Source organism: Epinephelus lanceolatus, chromosome 11, assembly GCF_041903045.1.
Source record: "Epinephelus lanceolatus isolate andai-2023 chromosome 11, ASM4190304v1, whole genome shotgun sequence".
In the NCBI taxonomy this organism is placed as follows: Eukaryota; Metazoa; Chordata; class Actinopteri; order Perciformes; family Serranidae; genus Epinephelus; species Epinephelus lanceolatus.
Genome location: NC_135744.1, coordinates 39,555,571 through 39,572,594, shown reverse-complemented (window position 1 = coordinate 39,572,594; position 17,024 = coordinate 39,555,571). Strand labels below are relative to the sequence as shown.

Below are 17,024 nucleotides of genomic sequence, written 5' to 3'. Positions count from 1 at the left end.
CATAATACTAAAAAATACTCGTCTTTGTTGCCACAAGCATGGCTGCAAATGTCCCAACATGTTGTTAGAAAATACCCAGTTTTTGGCTGGAAATGTCCCAGCGTGTCGTTACAAACTACCTGATTTTGTCACCACCAACACTAACTAGAAATGTTCTGACATGTCATTAAAAAATACCCAGTTTTATCATCACAGATAGACTGGAAATGTCCCAGTGTGTCAATGAAAAACATCCTCTGTTTTGTTGCCACAAACAAAGCTGAAAGTGTCTCGAGAACTATTAAAAATACCTGTTTTTGTTACTACAAACATGGCTGGAAATGTCCCAACATGTTAAAAAATACCTGGTTTTGTCATCACAAACAAAAGCTGGAAATGTCCTGACATGTTGTTAAAAATATCCGCTTTTGTTGCCACAAATTGGATGGAGATGTCCCAACATGTCATAAACAATACCTTTTTTTGCAACGAACATGGCTGGAAATGTCCAGACTTTTGTCACCACAAAGAAGCTGGAAATATCCTGACATGTCATTTAAAAAAACTGTTTTGTTGCCACAGATCAGCTAGAGATGTCCCAACGTATCATTAAAAATTGATTTTTTTGCCACAAACATGGCTGGAAATGTCCTGACAAGTCGTTGAAAATATCCAGTTTTGTTGCCACAGATAGACTGGAAATGTTCTAGTGTGTCAATGAAAAACATCCTCTGTTTTGTTGCCACAATCATAGCTGGAAGTGTCTCAAAAACTATTAAAAAATACCTGTTTTGTTGCTACAAACATGGCTGGAAATGTCTTGATATGTTAAAAATACCCGCTTTTGTCGCCACAAATAAGCTGGAAATATCCTGACATGTCATTAAAAATACCCCGTTTTGTTGCCACAAATATGGCTGGAAATGTCCTGACATAATATTGAAAATTACCCGTCTTTGTCGCCACAAACACAACTGCAAATGTCTATGTGTGTCTTTAAAAAAATACCTGTATTTGTCACCACTAACATGGCTGGAGATGTCCCAACATGATGTCGAAATCATCTGCTTTTGTCATTTGATCACAAACAGTGTGTGCTGCTGTCTGCTACTTGGCAGTCATCTCGCCCAGGTGTCATGGATGTACTGAGAGGGGCAGGGGCCCACTGTGACTATGATATGATATCTCCTTCGTGATCAGGAATCAATTTTCCTACTCAGGGGCCCCGCGGGATGCATGTATGAATTTGGTGGAAGAATATTCTCTCTGTTGAGCTGTCACCTGCTCTGCCTGCACAGTTTCCAGCTGGAATAATATCAGACGGAAGCTCTGATTCAGAGTCTAAAGTCAAGCATGGCTGGTGTTAATTAAGAAGTGAGGAGTGCAGTGACAATGCACTTTATAATGCGGTAATTGTATTCACTGTCTCTGTCTGCAAGTGTAGCCTTAAGAAAAATTGCATAAGAGAGGAAAATCGGGAGGCGGTGGAGGAGGATTGAGAGAAATTTAACCGCATGGATGCATCTAGTGTTATCTGAGAAAGTGTTCAGATGCACTTTGGCTTTGCAATGAGTCTGTAGGATTGAGGACAGTGACACATACTGGAAAGCAGCAGCAACACAGTGACACATTACAGCTGCCACCACTGGTTTGTTTTAGTTTCTTTTTAAAGAGTCATTTAACATCATAATTTACATTTAGTTAACTGTCACGAAGAGCTCCAAATCTACACAAGTAAAACTTACAGTACATTCTGGCTTTGAATGCAGTTGTAATTGCTGATTGATTTGAGATGTCTGGATAAAAGTCATGAGTGATAATCCCAAAGGTATTATTGGGCCACACTGAAGGAGTTTTGTTGAGATGATCAGATACACAACTGTCCAAGCAGAAAGTACATCTTGTCATCAGACCCACAATGTCGTTCATATTTTCATTTTTTCCGTCTCCACCTAACAGGTATCTCAGCATGTTTGTAGTTTTGCTGCCACCGCAGGACAAAAGAGAGTTTATATTTTCAGTCTGAGAAAGCATTGCATGTAGAGAACTAAATGTATCAAACGTGTGATCCACTGATTATCCCTCCAAGTCTTCTTTCAGAATGATAAACTGCGTCAAGCTTCACGGAGAGACTCAGAAAACCACAGGAAGTCAGGGTAAGTTACCCTTCAAAACAAAAGCATCAATTCAGTCATTTGCAAGAGAGTGGGGATAGAAAGTGGGTGTGCAGGACAAAATCAAAGTACTTGAAGATATTACAGTGACACAAGTGGTTTAGTAAAGAAATATAAAACCTATATAGATATGTGATGACTAAATAAACAGTAAAATATATTCATAAGAAAATCAGTCTCAGAGCCAAAGTTGCTGAAAACTGGGAGCTGTGCAGAACCTGAACTAACTGTATGGGTGCTTTCAGATTGCACGGTAGAAAGACTTCCCACAGACTAATTACACACAGTGTGCAGGAGTGTGTTCGCACTGTGTAATTTGGTAGATTGTTCTGGCACCAGCTAAGCTCCAATTTTGCAGCACTTTGCCTCAGCTTTGGATATAAATAGACAGTTTTTTTCTTAGACATGATCACAAACTGATGTGCGTTATTTCATTACCATACTGTATGATGTCTGTCTATCTCTGGACCACATGATATGATTTGTTTAAAATTTTATATTAAATTTACATTAGTGATTGGGGATGGTGTGAGTAGATAATGTAAGTTTTAACATACATACGACTAAGTCTATTTATAATTACATTTTGGATTTTGAAAGCTGAATCAGCTTTGATTTTGCAGTGTTGTTTCATAAACTTTAAACATTGTTTCAATATTTTTTTCAACAGTGAAACAGATATTTCTGAGATTTCAGTGTTGATTTAGGAGAATTTTGTTCACTTTTTTTTACAACCATCAGAATTAAAATGTTGTAATGATGTTGTTCTAATGTTGAAACAACAACACATAATTTCAATGTTGAGGTTTGGTCGTGTGCCAGCTGGGAAAGCGTAGCTGTGTACACTGAGTGTACATATACTGCAGGGAGGATGCATTTTCCTGCCTCTTTTGATCTGATATTTAGAGCCAATTAAGTTGTTTTCTTTCTTTGTAATCTCTTCTTTTATGTTTTATTGGACTTGTCTTGCCTGCTTCTTATTACGCTGATACACACTGGGGAACTGTGAAAACACCAGGACTATTTGCTGTGCATGCAGGCAATACCAAACTCAATTACTGAGATTCATTTAATTTCAGAATGTGAAACTTTTATATGACATTGTAATTGCAAGGAAAATAAATAAATTAATGTTTGGGGGAATATTTTTGCATGTATATGCAAGTCATTTTATGGGCATGCCATGTTTTTTTGATTGTGAATCTGGAATCTGCATATCACATTTTCCTGGCATTATAAAGATATCTTGACTAAATATAGCATTGGTTTAACTACAACAGACGCTGTTTATAGAGGGAGAATTAAAGTATTTGTTTTATTTTATTTTATTCTAATTCTTTTTCTATCTTATTTTATTTTAGTCTATTTTATCTTTTTTTTAATTTATTTATTTATCACTGAGGATCGTCAAGGCAACATATTAGGCTGAGGTGTTTTATTGTGAAAGTCACGACGGGACGTGGCGTCCGTCGGGGGTATTTCAAGTAGCTTGAAAGCAGCTCCGTCCCCTCAGTCAGCCAGAGTGAAAGTTGTCTCCAGCTGGCAGAGCAGGCAGCCAGGACTCGCTAGTTTCCACCGCCGCTGCTTCACACGCTTTCTCCCGGAGAGATGAGGCGGAAGGAGAAGAGGCTGCTGCAGTTCGCCGGGCTGCTCATAGCGGCTCTTCTTTTCCTCCCCAACGTCGGGCTGTGGTCTTTGTACAGGGACCGAGTCTTCGACAACTCACCCGGCACAGTGGACGGACCAGGCGGCATCCTCCGGATACAGGTCAGAGAATGTCGGTTATAACACTCCTCGTGTATTGCTTCCTAAACTGTAGTCCTGGCATGTTCAGGGAGTCTTAAAATAAATGGATTTTTTCGTGTCTCCTCGGTTTCTACTCAATTTAAGGAAGTCTGCTCTGCTGAGGACTCGACAATCTGACATCAAGAACACACAGCACGTAGGTGACTTCAGAAGTGTCAGTAATCATAACAGAAATGAGGAGCATGGAGAGAATCAAATAAAGTGTCAGGGTGCAGAGTCAGGACCATGGAGAGCGCTTCACTTCCAGCGCTGCTCCGGTTCAGCACCATGGAGAGCGCAGAGACTTCAGGCATCAGACGAGACGGGCTCTGTGGTTCAAGCATGAGGATGTCCAAACAATGGACACAGACTTTATTGGTTTATTTAGCTCATAGTGTGTTTCTGGACTCAAATAAAGCAGTGATTGTGAGGTTTCCAACAGCCCTCAAAACAGCTGTAGGCGCAGAGGATAGGCACGAGGTTTGGTTTCCATCTCTTGTAGAGTCATAGTTTTGCTGTTCGTTGCTGTTAATCTCAGCTCCAGATCACTGTGTTAGATGTCCTGCATTCAGCAATAACATGTCTGATCTTCGTTTAGAAGCAGCTGCAGATGATTTCATTCAGTGATCACGTTTTAATTGATGTCTCTGCCCTTCAACATGTAGTCTGTAGCCATTGCCATGGGGAACAACCAAGCTTCCCAGAGGTTATTTGCGCGATTGATGAAAGTGAGGATTAACTGATCATTTATGAAAAATCAAGGATTAGAGAAACAGCCACAGAATCGTGATTCATACCTCAGTATTTCATGAAACAAGTTTGTTGCTCTGCCTTTTTTCTCCAGCGAAGGATTTGTGGAAACATCACTGTGAAAATCAGCAATTTCAATTGGATTTAATTCAATTTTCCAGTATGATAGGCCTCAGTCATTTATCCCTAAGAATGCCGCTGTGGTACGGTGTTATATATACAGTTAAGATTTATTGTATTGCTGGTGTAAACTCTCAGACACTCTGCGATGTGGAACAAATTTCATTTGATATCATCCATAGAGGACATTTAGCAGAGATTGCCTCTAATTTCCCTCATGAACTCAACATCATAAAGGCTAATTATATATCTTCATTTCTGAGTGGTATTGGAACAGTGTCTCATGCTACATACCCTGATAGAGTCAGAGCATATTTATATTTATTCTGTTTAAATGGTGCTTCTAGACCGGGTTTATAAAGTTGTAAAAAGAAAGTGAACCTGATTTGCTTCTGTCAGTGGTTTTTAGACATGTAATGGATGAATACGAGGCACACTGTTAAGTGCCACCCTGCCACTGAAGGCATTAGATCTAAAAAATCTATACCATACTGAAGGGAAATTACAAATAACAAATGAAAACAATGTCATTTAGTGCAGAGGGTTGTTCAGTAATTGGTTTACACAGGACTTGTTACAGAGGGCTGGTGAGTATAACACAGTCACACTGGGTGTGGCTCATGTGAGGCATCCAGATATGTTTGCTTTTAAGTTATAAAGTCATATATATTGGAGTGGCTGTTGTTGTGAGGTAGGCAACTGCTTTAACTCCCACATGCCATTTATGTGCCGTTATTTTAGTGTCATGTGGTCACTGAGGGCTCTTCCAGCATGCGTTTGGCACAAAGCAGGGGAACACACGGGCCAGTCTGCCAGACTCACATCAGGCAGTGCTAACATTTGTCTTATTCTAGGCTCTAATAAAACTGCCAGAGACTGGCTGCAAGCATTCCTCCTCTGTCTTTTTTTTCTTGCAAACTTTTAATAGCAAAAGACAAATGAAACCAAGGATAAATGAGGAAGAAGGAAGGAACAATATGTGTGTTTGTGTGGTGTGTTTGAGTGCTCCCTGTGGGCTGTTATGGCTTCACTGAAGTACATAAAAATCAATACCCTTATCCCATCCAGCCTTTTCCCACATAAGTCTTGTTAGAGACATTTGTAGCGGATATTTCCTTCCTCCCCCTTGTTGGTTTTTGTCTGCTTCACTTGTAGACGACACAGCGCTTAAACCATCAGAATAAGATCACAGCCGATTAAACAGAAACAGAATGAGCTGCAGTCTCATTCATACGCAGTCTCCGTCTCATTGATGTCTTAGATAAAATAGAATATAAATGAACAGCATTCACATATTGTTTTTTTTAAGATGTGTTTACACAGAGAGGAGGAGGAGACTTTTTGCACAACTAGTTTTTTTGCTGTTTGCCCCGGGCAAGTTTCACTCAAGGAATTTGCAGTTTACTTTCACAATGTTTTTAGCTCCTTCAAGGAGGACTACAGAGCAGTGGTCAGCTTGGATTCACAGCCTGTAGAGTGGATTCCAACAGTGACACCCAGTCATGCCAAACAAGTGTCAAAAATTATCCAAGCATCCATTGAATCCTCTCAGATCACTCATGCAGCTTTGTCCACTTCTCCACTATTGTCAATATGCTCATTATGTTTCTCCATCATTGTTACGAACATAATTTCCCAATAGCTCTAAAATGCAACCAAAAGTAAAGTATTGGGAAATATATTAAAGGAAGCAACAATTGTTTGCCTGCAGCTCTCCTTTTTAAGTCTACACTGGGTCTTATACTGAAGAGATATATTTTTGGTGTAGGGCATCGTAGCAGCAGCAGCAGAGGTTGGACAGAGCATGACCGCCTGACATGAAGCTGCTCTGTGGAGATTGAAAGTGCAGTTGCAACAGATTTCATTGGAAGTACTGGCTATAGAAATGTGTTCTGTGGATTATCCAGAGTAACACACTTTCTTGAGGTTGCTGATGAAGTTTTACAATGCCATTTCAATACTTTGAGGAAAAATATAACCTACATTTCATTTGGGGACCACATGTTTTTTTTTTTTACCCTCTCACCCATTCAAGAGCACTACCACACTGGCTTACATAGGGAGGTGAACTACTGCTATATTTTCTCTCTATATGTTGAAAATCGGTGTTCTCATAACTTCGCTCCTTCCTCCCTCAGTCACGTCTCTTTCTCAGGTCTTAACTCAGACAGGAATGTAGAGTGCAGAAAATGAAACGACGCGTCCTCACGTTGGAGCCATAATGTATTTCTTGTTTATTTCATCCTTATCTAAACAAGGTAAATATAAATATACACATGTAGTTATGACACTGAACACAGGGTGGCGCATTCATGTGTGAAGTGCGTATAGGCAAGCTCCAGGTAATGGGAATCCAACACATTCACTCACTCCGACCTTGTCACATATGGACGTTTGGATTCCACGTCCACATACGATGTGTAAGGCGTTTGTCTTCTTTCAAGATATACTTCCGTTTTCACAGGAAATTTGACCGCGAATTGACGGGTTTTTTTTCCCTTCAACTACAAACACATGGTTGGATTTAGGCAACAAAAACAAGTCGTTAGGTTAAGGAAAAAAGAACAGGGTTTGGCTTTAGAATCTTACGGGATGCCCGCCCCAGTCAGACTTTTGCCGCCTTAACTTTCATTTTTGTCCTGCCGCGTTTCCCCCTGATGCCGCTGGGCACCGTTAAACTATTTCTATTTCTGACTTTTTCGTTGATTTCTGACGCTGAAAGTCACTGCCTGAGCGCTGGATTTTCGACAACTTCTGAGTGAGACTGGGCTTGGGAATCAGGCACACAGTTTTTGACCATGTTATGTAAGCGTGTCGTGAGTATTGACTTGGAAAACTTAATTTGCTGAATGGAATAATGATTGAATATTGACAATGCTGTTGCCTTCTATGTTATGGTGAGCATCAGTACATTGTATTGAGAATAAATGGATCGCCAAAACCAAAGAGATAACGTGCACTGGACATTAGTTTACTCTTTGTCCAGAACATGCGTCCAGACCAGGATCACCTGTTCGCCCCTCAGTGGCTTGTTTAGACATTTTGTTTTGTTAAACGTCACTATGCTTGTTCAGTCCAGCATCATTTTGAGGAGACTGCAAATAATCCTGAGGCACACCATCTCTATGGTCTTATAATGTGTAGAAAGAATTAAGTACTCACTGCCATTCCAGTACTGATTATAGATCTATTCAGTCTTTTGGAACAGTTGGCTGTATTTCTTTTGCTGTCCCATTAAATCAGACCAATCACTAAACAGATTCACTTTGAAGGGACATTGGCATCTGGTAAAAGAACAAACAAACAATCAAAAAATGTAATGGCTCCCCTGAAGCGTTCTCTCTCTTTGTTCCTCATCCCCTGCAAGAAGCATTCAAGGAGTTGTTGTATCGGACCTCAGTTGATTTGTGAGTCGGGCTGGAGGACAAAGAAACGAGGACGGGAGGAAGAATAATTACCTGAAAGAAAAGCACTCGTTGTAGAGCATGTTGAACACAAACTATCTGTGATTAAGTTGTGGCCAGAAGCGTGAAATCTTTAAATGTTTTAGCCTAAACAAAGCTGAGCAGCAGCAGCACTGTATGTATTCAGTATGTGAGCCAAGTTTCCATTTTATCAAAAGATTTTAAATGTTTGATTTTTCCAGATTTTGCTGCTAAACAACACACAAAAAAGCTGGCTTTGCTCACCCCTATTTAAAAATAAACTGGCCTTGAGGTGACTTGCCTACAGTGTACACACCAGTGTGACTAAATGCTTTCAGCAGCACGCTGGCAGCTCTTTGTGTTGAGCCGATTTATTTGTGCCTCTTAACCATACTAAGCATTGATCAGTGTAGTAGAGCGAAGGAACGACATGTCTCAGGCCCAGCTGAGCAGAGTGCTTTAGATGGGGGAATGTGGAGTGATGCTGGGGGGAGGGTTAGGTGAGTTAGTATTAGTCACATCTGTCCGTTTAGTAGCCTCACGCTGAACAGAGCAAAGCTCAGAAGCAACAAGCAGAGACAAGTCACTCATCTGTGGTCTTGAGTTCTGCTGACTGAGAGACATTCACACAGAGGGGGAGAGAGGACTGCAGGGCTGCCGCTGCTACTGCCTGTCTTGTGTCTTAGACTTTTGTTTGTAGCTCTTCAAACATGACACTGATGGACAGATACAGTTTGTGGTAGCTTTCATCCCTAAAACAAGGCACTGCCTCTAATGACAATCACCACTGCGTATTCTGTTGTGTATCCAGCTGGTGTGCTTGCAATCAATGGCGCTGCTCGCGATTTGTCGGATGGGTGTATGGGGAGGAACTCAATACTGCGGAGATCACTTCTGCACAGACTCTGGCTCCAAATGATGTCACCAGTGCAAGGTGGCAGCATCCGTTTCTGGGATGTTTTGGCTTCATTTTTGTACATTGGGAGGAAGAAGAGATGTGTTGTCCATCCATATATAATATCTTTATTTATTTATAAAACGATTTTCAAAAACAAGTTACAAAGTGCTTTACATATTAAAAGACAATAAGTAGGCAGTTAGTGAAATAAAACAAATAATAAAATAAAACACAAAATGAGAGACAATAAAAGCAAACAGATAATTCAAATTAGTTAAAAGCAAGTCTGAAGTAGTGAGTTTCTAAAAGGGACTTAAAAGAAGACAACGTGTTCGCTTCCCTGATCTCCTCCGGCAGGTCACTCCATAGACGAGGGGCTCGAACAGAAATGGCCTGGTCACCCTTGGTCTTCAAGTTGGACTAAGGGATGGCCAGGAATGACCTACCAGAGGATCTCAGGTTGCGTTCGGGCTCGTATGGGGTCAGGAGGTCAGCTATATATTCAGGGGCTATATGTATGTACTTCTTTTCTTTGTTTAAATGTAAAGCGTCTTTGAGAGCTGTAAAAGTGCTATATAAATAAAATGTATTATTATTTATGATTATAGATAAGCCCCATACGAGCCTTGAAAGTAATAATTAAAATTTTAAAATCCACTCTAAAACGGACTGGGAGCCAGTGAAGGGATTTTAAAATCGGTGTGATGTGTTCTCTCCTGTTGGACCTGGTAATGAGTCTGGCTGCAGCATTCTGAATCTACTGCAATTTGTTTAAAATATATATATAGTTTGTTATATATATGGTCTATAATGCCCACCAAAAGAACCCATATGACTTCTTCTTCTTCTAGCGTATGTCCTTAGACCTTCAGCTCTGTTGAGACAAACCAGTCCAGTGTTTCAGCATCCAGGTCAATTAGACCATGATCGCCAATCAGTGGCCAGTGTTTGGGGCAGCTGGTTATTATGTGTTCTCCGTAGCGATCTTGTGGAGAAGGTGGGATTCACTAGTTTGTGTTTTAAGCGAGGGCCAGTGTGGCTGCTGGGTTGTTGGGGTGACTCATAGACATCCGCAGACAGGGCGGCATTGAGTGCGGTGTCCAGATCCTGAACCTCCATTTTACTTGTAAAGTTGCATGCTTTGTGACTCAACCTCTTTCTTTAGACAGTAAAATGTCATGCTACTATTGTAATTTAATTCCACAACCATGTGAAAAGAAATCACTAGTATAGTGACCTCATTTCAGTGTTCCCTTACCTTTCCCTAAACTGTTACCTCACCTTCGCTTCAAGCTGGGACGGGACAAGCTGGGAGAAGCTGGTATTTCTGTGCTGTTTCCCCAGCCTTCCTCTCCCTCAGACATGATAATAAGGAGCTTATTTGAACAGCTCAGATGGGTTTGGACTGGAGCCAGTAGAGGCGGTGATCCCAGCAGAACCAACACAGCTGTAAATTACCACTGAACCCCCCAGCGGGTCCATCACACCATGCTTAGAGCTCATGATGTGTTTTTGTGTGCTCCTTTGTTGGCAAGTCAAAATCCTGTGCAAGGGTGCTTAAAAGGCTTTTTTTCTCCCTGCCTAAGGGTCCGTTCACCCACATTATAAAAAACCCCACATTTTCTAACTTACCCTGAGCGGTGTCTGGCCACACAGATATTTTCACTTTAATGTGCCAAGGTTTTGAGATATGTATCTATGAAACAGCGACAGTCACCCAAGTACAATGGAGGGGAATGGAATTTCGTGTGTCCTCCTAAAAGTATTGGAAAATGACATTTTAAAAACCCTTCACAGTAATACATAATCCACAGACATCGCTCTCAGCAGTTTCCATAGGGACTGCTCCTTTGGTAGAAAGTAGTTCCAATGAAAACTTTTCACAGAAACTGTTTAAAAAAACTCCTGCAGCATTGAGTTTGATAAGTCAGGTCAGCCTTATTGTGTGCACTTAGAGTTTAAATGTAGTTTAAATTCAGATATATGCATGTTTGCCAGCTGTATCCGCCAACCGTTTTTATTAATATCCTTTAAGCTGTTTGGGAGACTCTCTGCAGTCAGCTGTTGGTAGGTGATAGCAGGATTGCTTTTAGCTGGAGGTGTTTGTGTACAGTTGCACAGTTTACCCGCTTCAGTGTGTTAGTGAGGTCCTTTCTTTTGTTTGTCATCAAATACAACTGGCTGTTTATCTGTTCTCTTAAGGCCCAGACACCAACACCAGCATCAAAGAACTACTGGCGACAAACGCCAACTGTTGTGTTGCCTTGCATCGCCTGTGTCTCGGCCAAATAGTTGCACTAGAACACCGACTACCTGCATGAGAGATAGTACATCTCCATGGCAGCAGATGGAGGTGGTCTGTATTCGTCATTCAAAAAAGGAAACTGGAAGAACAGTAAGACAGATTAAAGTCTCTGGTAGCACATTGCTTAAAGAAAAAACAGTATTTACCGCGTGCTAGCCAACAATAACACAAACTACTATGTACCATGTCTGCAAAGAGCTGAATGGCTAAAAAAATAATCTTCCCTTATATAACAAGTTTGTTTTGATCTCACGGCCTCTAAACTTTAGTTGTTTGTTTGCCCTTCTCACTTCTGTTTCTCTGCTTGTGCACTCAGCTGAACTGCCAATCAGTAAATTTATTCACCAACAGACTCCATCGTCTCTGATGTCGAATCAACATGCTAAAAAGCAAACCAGGGCTGACTAATGCCAATTGGTGTGGGACACACAGCACAAGCTAGGACTCCAGACACTCACCGACAGCCTGACAATGACCAGTGGCCGACCGTCTGCTTGGTGTGTCAGAGACCTCAGTGTGTACGTCCTAGGGTGATCTCTGTTCCCCTTTTTGCCGCTGTTTGTTTACTATGTGTGTGTGTACACTCAGATATGTGCGGCAGAGTGAGAGAAAAAGTCTGTTATGTGGTCAAAAATATGTGGACACAACATTACACCCATATGGGCAGCAATCTGCTGCTATGGTAGCCTCCATTCTTGTGTTTTCAGGCTTTCCATAAGATTTTGGAAACTGGCTGCAAGATTTGTTCCCATTCCCTTTTTTTTTCAGCAACAACAAAAACACTGTGTTAAAACACACCCGCTGGCAGAATCCCACAATGTTCTTGTGTACCTGTCTTTATCGAATACTTGATCTTTACTTTGATATATTAATAGCTAAAATCAAAAAGGAGAGAGTCTTCATCTGGATCTATCTCTTGTGGCCGTGGGAAACAGCAGGTGGTCAACATTTTGTAAGACCAGCGTTCACATCACAATCCATCAATATCTGAGCAGAAAGTCTGAGACTGCAGGAGGCGGAGGACTCCTTGAGTCCTGGCCTCTCTCTGGTCCTCTTCCTGCTCTCTCCCTCTCAGCGGGGCTCTGGATAATGACTCCTTTTGGGAGATAATGGACTGTGCAGTGGCCTTGCTGAGCTTTTCTTTGAGGGGGTTTGGAGTGCCTCACTGCAGGGGCCGCCGCCTGGAGGTCCGTTGCCTCGGGCTCATGTCTGAGTCACACAGTAGAGAGAGTGGACGCCTATAGGCATTTGCATGTGCATCAAAATAGAGCTGAATGTTTTGAAACACCGTATCGAATTTTATAATGGTGTCTCTCACGATTCAAGTGGGATGATATTGTTGCTCTATGTCCGCTGCAGCATTTTTAGCCAGTGTTATGACTTGTGAATGAACAGTCAAAGGACTTACTCATCTCTCTCTGGTCTGGCCTCTCACTGAACTAAAGCAGGAGTGGGTCAGTTAGTGCATGCAGAAGTTTCATGTTCTCAGAAGAGGTAACGGGGGGATTTGTGAGCCTCCAGCACAGATTGACTTGCCTGTGAAGTGGCTGAAGGTGGAGGAGGAGGAGCAGAGGGTGAGGTGAAATAGGAAAGACAGGTAATTGTGTCTCTGGGGGTTGAGACAGATCCGTCTGTGATCTGACAGAACAGGAAGGAGAAGAAAAAAAAATAACAGAAAAAGCTTCCTCTTCTCACTACGAGCTACTGTCGACTCTCAGTAGGGGGAAAGGAAACAGAAAAGGGAAGTATTGACCCAAGGTGGTCTGATTCGTCCTGAGAGAATGAATGGGCAGCTCGGCTCTTATCAGACTTAGTGCTCTGCTGGTAATATCAGCTTTTCCCCCTACGCCAAACAAAGGCAGTCCAATAGTAGTCCTCTATCTCTCCTTGTTCACTGCTTGTCTTTGTTCAGCACAACAGACCTGAAAGCAGCTGAAAACAATTGTCTGTTCAAAAGTGGGTGCTAGATATGAGACATCAGCAGACATCAGCTGCTATCATAAAGGTTAGATAATAAAGTAATAAATAAATAAAGAAATCAAAAATTACTGTTTTTTTTTTTGCCTAATAATTGTTGGTAATGCAACAATTAATTGGCTGTACAAAGTCTATTCGGTGCATCAGGACGATATTTCTGTCCCATCCTAGTCTTTTAGCAAATGAAGATGATGATCAGATTTGTAGTGAAGCTCACACTCTCACTCCGACCTCATCACATATTGACATTTTGGTCATGGAATTTCCACGTCCACATACGATGTGCAGGGTACCCTGAGTTCTGGGACACCAAGATACACTCACAGGAAATTTAAAATTTACATACAGTCTCTCTCAAAATAAATGCAGTGTGTTGGTACAACACCGCAAATTGACGTTTTTTTATTTCCTTCAACAACAAACACACATGGTTGGGTTTAGGCAAAAAAAACACATGGTTAGGTTTGGGGAAAAAGAACAGGGTTTGGCTTTAGAGTCTTATGGGACACAAACACTGGTCTCTCAGGTGAAAGTCGTGTTTGCTGGTGACATCCACCACGCCCCCCGTCTGCCCCAATCTGACTCTCACCACCCTAACTTTTGTCCTTGTCCCGTCACGTTTCCCCTGACGCTGCCAGACGCCATTAAACTATAAAACGTATCATGCCAATGTTAAAGGACGCCTTTTTATGTTGGTTTCTGACCCTGCAAGTCACTGTCCAAGCGCCGAATTTCGTCGACTTCAGAGTAAGATGATGCTTGGTGAAATGTGCTAAAATTTGCTGCGAACTGATGTGTTGATCAAGTGGATGTTTTGACCTGTTGGTGGCGCTACATTAAAAATCACAAGATCACCAAAGTCATTTCAGATTGTAGTCTTGGGATAATGGATGTCGTTACCAAATTTAATATAGATCTATCTGAAACTGTTGATATTTTATACTCTGACCAACTTTGCCATCCCAATAGTATGGATGGAAAATACATACACTACATACATTTTGCATTTTGTCCTACTGGGAATTGAACCCATCACAGGCATTATTTATACAAGACAGTTTTGTGTCAAGTTAAGCAGTTTCGAGGAGGCCAATGCTCACATTTTTTTTAGACAACTCTCTGGAGATAGAGCCAGCAGCTCATATTGTAAACACCAACATCTACTGAGAATCTGCTCTTTCACAAATGTAAATACAAATTTGTACAGTGTTGTGATGTAATGCTAATTTCTGCCATGAAACATTCTCAGCATGAGTTTAAATATTCATAAAACTCTTACTTGGAAGTTTGGTTATACCTTTGGGAACGCTTCCCAATGCAGTAATACAGCACAGCAATCTGAAATACATAGTGGTGTGATAAATAATATACAGAGAGCAAAACAAACCAAACCCCTGTGGGATTTATTCAGAATAGTCCTAAAAACATTTGAATGCTGGACATCAACCACCACATGTGCTAAAAACCAGGCATTCTAACCTATTAGTTTTTTCCTCTGCAAAGTTTTCCAGTATGCTTCAAAATAAAGTTTAGAAGGTACAAGTGAGACCTTAGAGGTCACTGGCATTTTGTTCTGATTTTGCTGTCACTTATTTCTCAGGAGAAAAGGTCCTCCTTTGTGCCATAACACATCCACTGAAGAATAAAAGCCACTGCCACAAAGCATGATGAGGTAACTCTTTGCAGAAAAGGTGATGCCTCAGAGGTTAGCATGGCATTTCCATTCATTGTGGCGCAGCTGTCATTGGTTTTTTGAGGTGTTGAAGACCTTTTCAAGTCTGGTCAGGTGCGACGTGTAAGACATTTTCAGAAACCAGCGGGAGATGGCACAAAATAGTTAGGAGATATGTCAAGAATAAGGAGTAACAGAGAACTATAAAGGTTAAAATAGAATCAAAGAGTGCAGTGCTGCACATAGTAGAGAACAGGGTAGATCTTCGTGTTCCTGAAGTGCAACTGAATGTTTATTTAGCCCTACCCACCTTAGTTACTAATGCTTGTGACGCCTATCAAGCTTTCAGTCTGGAATGGCATATTCATATTGAAACGGTGGCAGATTTATCACTCAAAATCCTTAATAAGTTTTAACACAGTGGGTCTTTGATTGTACACCAAGGCAAACTAAAGCAAGCCTCTCATTTCCACCTAGTAACCGTTATTGCAGTCACTGCACGAGCTGTCTGAAGCTAAAGCGGTGCCATTTCAACATTTTAACCTCCTGAGACCCTGTGTCCTCATATAAGGACATCACATTCTGGGTTTACTTGACCTTATATTTCATTCTACTTAACTTAGACCCGTTGTCCTCGTTCGTGGACACTTTCTTGTGCCATCTAGTGGTAGTAAGAGCACGATACACTAATCAATGTAAATACAAGATGGCAGACATCTCTGCCAAGTCAGTTTGCAGCCAATCCCAACACAAAAGTGGACACAACCTGATCACATTTTATGGTTGAAACTTGTTTATTTATGATTAGTAATGTTTGTACTTTGATATGGTAACAAAATTGACCAATTATAGCAATGGTAACAAGCTAGGACACTGTTAATTAAGAAGTACTCGTTTGAAGACATTAGCCATATTTCCATCAGCCTGTTTAGATGAGCATCTAGAAGTATCGCATTGGAAAATTATGATGGAAACGCCAAAATTCAAATTAAAATCCCCTGATTCGCACAAACTAAAATGTGGGTTTTGGTTGATTCGAAAAAATGTTGATTCGCAAAACGGGGGATGGAAACAGTTGAATTAAGTCTGACGTAGCGCACCTCTCTCTGGTGATATCCACACTCCGGGTCGGGAAGGCGGTAATGCATTTACAAGCTGGTTGCCAACCGCCAGAAAACTTGCGCAAGTTTGTAGTTTTCACCAAAGTCTGTACATTTAATGGAAACACACAGGATTCGTATTTCTTTTAATGCGCATTTCCCAATGATTCGAACCACTTTTGGATGGAAACATAACTATTGGGACTTCCGTGATGTCTCGTTTGAGGACACTGGGGCTTAATTATCTCTGACAGTGTTATGTTTTTTATACTTATCAGGTCCTACTGATCCCAAATAGCTAGTAGAAATTAAAAATGCATACCAAACAAAAGCTTGGGTCTTGGGAGGTTAAATAAGTGTTGGTGGACTATTTTGACAGCTAATCTGTGCTTTTGTGAATCCAGTTTTCTTGTGACCTTACCAACTCATTTTTTAACAATAACTTTGGCCTTACAACAGTTCCACAATTGCTACCAGTATAAGCTTCAAAGGCCAAATGCTGTCGTCAGTATTTTTGGAAGTGTGTTTAGCTGGCTGCATAACTGTGTGACAAAAAAACTAACAAAAAAAAAAAATCGTTAGAAACCAACTATCACTGAGCACATGGTTCAAGCATGGGGTGAAATCCAAAGCTTGACAGGTCCCTTGAGCCTAGTTACAGTTGCTAAGCTTTGATTGGACAGTTGTTAGGGGATGGTTTTAGCCAATAGTCAATTGCTTTGTGAAAAGAGGGCCCTTTAACTCCGACTCTGTTTTTTTGGTGCAGAAAAAGTCAAACTCAGTTTCTTTGTTTGTGTTTGGGCAATATATGTCACTTTTTCTTTTTAACACACACACAC

The 17,024-nt window shown here is 41.0% G+C and overlaps 1 protein-coding gene across 1 annotated transcript in view; it reads left to right on the top strand.

Annotated features, from left to right (window-relative positions):
- Window positions 1-3,634: 3,634 nt before the first annotated feature.
- LOC117262831 (polypeptide N-acetylgalactosaminyltransferase 10-like) overlaps window positions 3,635-17,024 on the top strand; it is a 90,102-nt gene continuing 76,712 nt past the window's right edge. Inside the window, exon 1 of the mRNA XM_078172629.1 lies at window positions 3,635-3,920. Within this exon, the coding sequence (XP_078028755.1) occupies window positions 3,762-3,920 (159 nt within the window). The 5' untranslated portion in view covers window positions 3,635-3,761. The remainder of the gene's footprint in view (window positions 3,921-17,024) is intronic.